The sequence below is a fragment of the Callospermophilus lateralis genome, chromosome 2 (genome assembly GCF_048772815.1).
Source record: "Callospermophilus lateralis isolate mCalLat2 chromosome 2, mCalLat2.hap1, whole genome shotgun sequence".
Taxonomy (NCBI): domain Eukaryota; kingdom Metazoa; phylum Chordata; class Mammalia; order Rodentia; family Sciuridae; genus Callospermophilus; species Callospermophilus lateralis.
This window is the reverse complement of record NC_135306.1, coordinates 195,744,233-195,747,266: the sequence shown is the minus strand read 5'-3', so window position 1 is coordinate 195,747,266 and position 3,034 is coordinate 195,744,233. Positions and strand designations below refer to the sequence as shown.

The 3,034-nt window shown below is 34.9% G+C and overlaps 1 protein-coding gene across 1 annotated transcript; it reads right to left on the bottom strand.

Moving 5' to 3' along the window:
• Positions 1 to 171: 171 nt before the first annotated feature.
• Positions 172 to 1,116, bottom strand: LOC143390453 (olfactory receptor 5W2-like). The gene has a single exon (XM_077108605.1). It carries the CDS (start codon positions 1,114 to 1,116, stop codon positions 172 to 174), a length of 945 nt encoding a protein of 314 aa, XP_076964720.1.
• Between the last annotated feature and the right edge of the window lie 1,918 nt (positions 1,117 to 3,034).

Sequence of the window (3,034 nt, the reverse complement as noted above, 5' to 3'; positions counted from 1 at the left end):
CATAAAATATACACCAAAAAATCCCCTCCTCCCCCGAAAAATCACCTCTGGCACACTAACAAAGAGACCAGAAAGGTTTTTTTTGTAGAAATAAAGAGTACCATATTTTGTCATCCCACAATGAAGTATAGAACATTTCATGAATATTATATATTTGTGTGTCAATGCATATCAATAGCATATACTAAAAAAAAATTTATTTCTCAGTTTTTGTAGGGCCTCTTTCACATCCTTGTTACGTAGGCTATAAATTAGAGGGTTCAACATAGGAATAAACAGGGTATAAAACAGTGAAGTGATTTTGTCTTGATCTAGAGAGTAGGAAGAACTTGGCCGGAAATACATGAAAAGCATGGTGCCTTGGAAAATCGAAACAGCAGTTAGATGGGAGGCACAGGTGGAGAAAGCTTTGAGCCTCCCCTTAGTCGAGCGGATCTTTAAGACTGATGAGATGATGTAGCCATAAGAGACAAGGACTCCACAAATGGTACTCAGTTCAATGAAACCAAAAATGGTGAAGATCACTAACACATTGACCTGTGTGTCTGAGCATGATATGGATAGGACAGGAGGAATATCACAGAAGAAATGATTAATCTCATTAGACCCACAGAAACACAAGTGGAATGTCAAAGATGTATGTATCAAAGCATCTGTCAGCCCCACCAGGTAAACCCCAACCAGCAGTTGGGAGCACACCTTGCTGGACATGTCTATTGCATAGCTCAAGGGCCTGCTGATGGCCTTGTACCTATCAAAGGCCATCACTGCCAGCAGCATACACTCAGTATCTATGAAGATACAGACAACGAGGAATTGCAGAGCACAACCAAGGAAGGGAATTGATTTGTTCTTGGCAAATATGTCCACCAGCATCTTGGGTCCAACTGCTGTAGAATAGCAGAGGTCAGAAAATGAGAGGTGGCTCAGGAAGAAGTACATTGGAGTGTGAAGCTGGGAGTCTGTTCTGATTAAAATGATCATTCCAAGATTTGTGAGGAGGCTAATGAGGTAAACAACTAGAAATGCAGTGAACAGAACAACTTTCATTTCGGGGTTATCAGTGATTCCCAAGAGAAAAAATTCAGTTAATGAGGAGCAGTTTCCAGGATCCATTCTTCTTCATTCTTCTCCTACACTATTAGAAAATTAATCAGGTTAAGATCCAATGTTTTCTGAATAGCCAAAAAAATAACATCTATAAGACAAAATGTAATTTCTTTCTGTAAGTTATTTTCTGTACACTCAGAAAGTGTCCCAGACATTTAAAGTTATTATCATATAAAACAATTTTTTTTTAGAATTGGAAGTTGATAAGCATTTGTTGTTAATATTTATATAAGTCCTGAGATATGTTCCTCTCTGTGCATCTATCATTCACTCAATGGATGGTAATAAACTAACATGGTTTTAGTTATAAAATGATGTAAAGGAAATACCAAATTTAGAGACAGAAGCCATAAAATACTGAATATCCAATAACTTCGACAAAGATATGACATTTATTATATTGTTCAAGAATCAGAATTGATTTAATTACTAATAATGATATACCATAAAGTTAATAAAATCATTATGATGACTTTTTTGGTGGTTATAGGGTTTTTTTGTAAAATAAAGCACATTTTATGGAACTAGTCTATCACACATCATCACTGATTTACCAATATCATATAAATACTTTGTATAACTGACCTGGTTCCAAAGGAAAAGGCCCTTGAAAAGCCAAAAAGTAGTGATAAAAAGAAGTAGGAGCAACACAACACAACAAATGTTTTGTCTTAAATTTGGCTGTTAATTGAGTTTTTCTTTAAAGTGAAAATAGAAAAACAGTAAATATTTTAGAGTCAGGCTTCTGTTTCTTGTTTTTACTATGTGCTTATATATGCACGTGGTGGGGTGTCTCTGTCTATCTGCTCATATGTGAAAACTGGAATCTGGGCACTCATATATTAGCTCTTCTAGACATCAATAACATGGCATGTGATCCACTTGGGCTTCAATTTACATATATTGGTATTTGTAATGTGCTACCTCTATTATTATTTGGTTAAGCTAGTTCAGACTTTAAATTTACCTGCACCATATCGCTTGCAGAGTGATTTTAACAGGAATGGGTTACTAATGAATTTTGATGAAAACAAATAAACAAGTAACTATCCTTACACAAATGACAAATGAATGCAGTGGCGTTTACAGACCTCTAACATGAAAATATCATTGGCCATATTTAACTGAGTAATAAGGAATAAAATCTTTCATTGAAACATTCCTCAATACTTGATTTCTGATTTTTCCAAACAAGGCAGGGATTTCTGTTTCCTTTCTTTTTCAATTAGACATTCAGAAACTTACCTGAATAAGAAAGTCTTTCTGTCCTTATCTCTGGTACGTGAATGCTCAGTAGATCACATTGTATTTTAAACTAGTGACTGTTGGGACTTATATCTCTTAAGCATCTGTCCTCACTCCTTTGTATTATTCAAGCATGATTAATTAGATCCCTGGCTCAGTATTTTCCCCCGGGATTTATTCAGCACAGGCTGAAATTTTAATGTAATTCTTTACCCTTCTCACAAATTGATCTATGTCAGAATTTATTTAGCAACATACTCCATGACAATCAGGATCACATACATTTCTAGTGAAGACAGACAGTTTTTTAAATTTTTTAATTTGTTTTAATTAGTTATACCTGACAGTAGAATGCATACACTTTGATATATCATATATAGATGAGATATAATTTCTCATTTTTCTGAGTGTACATGTTGCAGAATCATATTGGTCATGTAGTCTCATGTATACATACAGAAATAATGCTCGCTTCATTGTACTATATTTCCTATCCCCACATCTCCTCTCCTATTCTTTACTTAATGATGTTCATGTCCCTTTCATTGGTCATCCTCCTCCTTCCATTTTTTAAAAATAGTCTCCTTATACCAGGTTTAAAAATGTGCTCATCTCACATGCTGTTTTCCATTAATCAGTGTCTGATGCCTCTCCCAAATTTCATACCAACCACACTCAA

What these genes read in the sequence shown, in the direction of transcription:
- LOC143390453 (XM_077108605.1), bottom strand. Translation starts at nt 1,116, where the DNA reads ATGGATCCTGGAAACTGCTCCTCATTAACTGAATTTTTTCTCTTGGGA.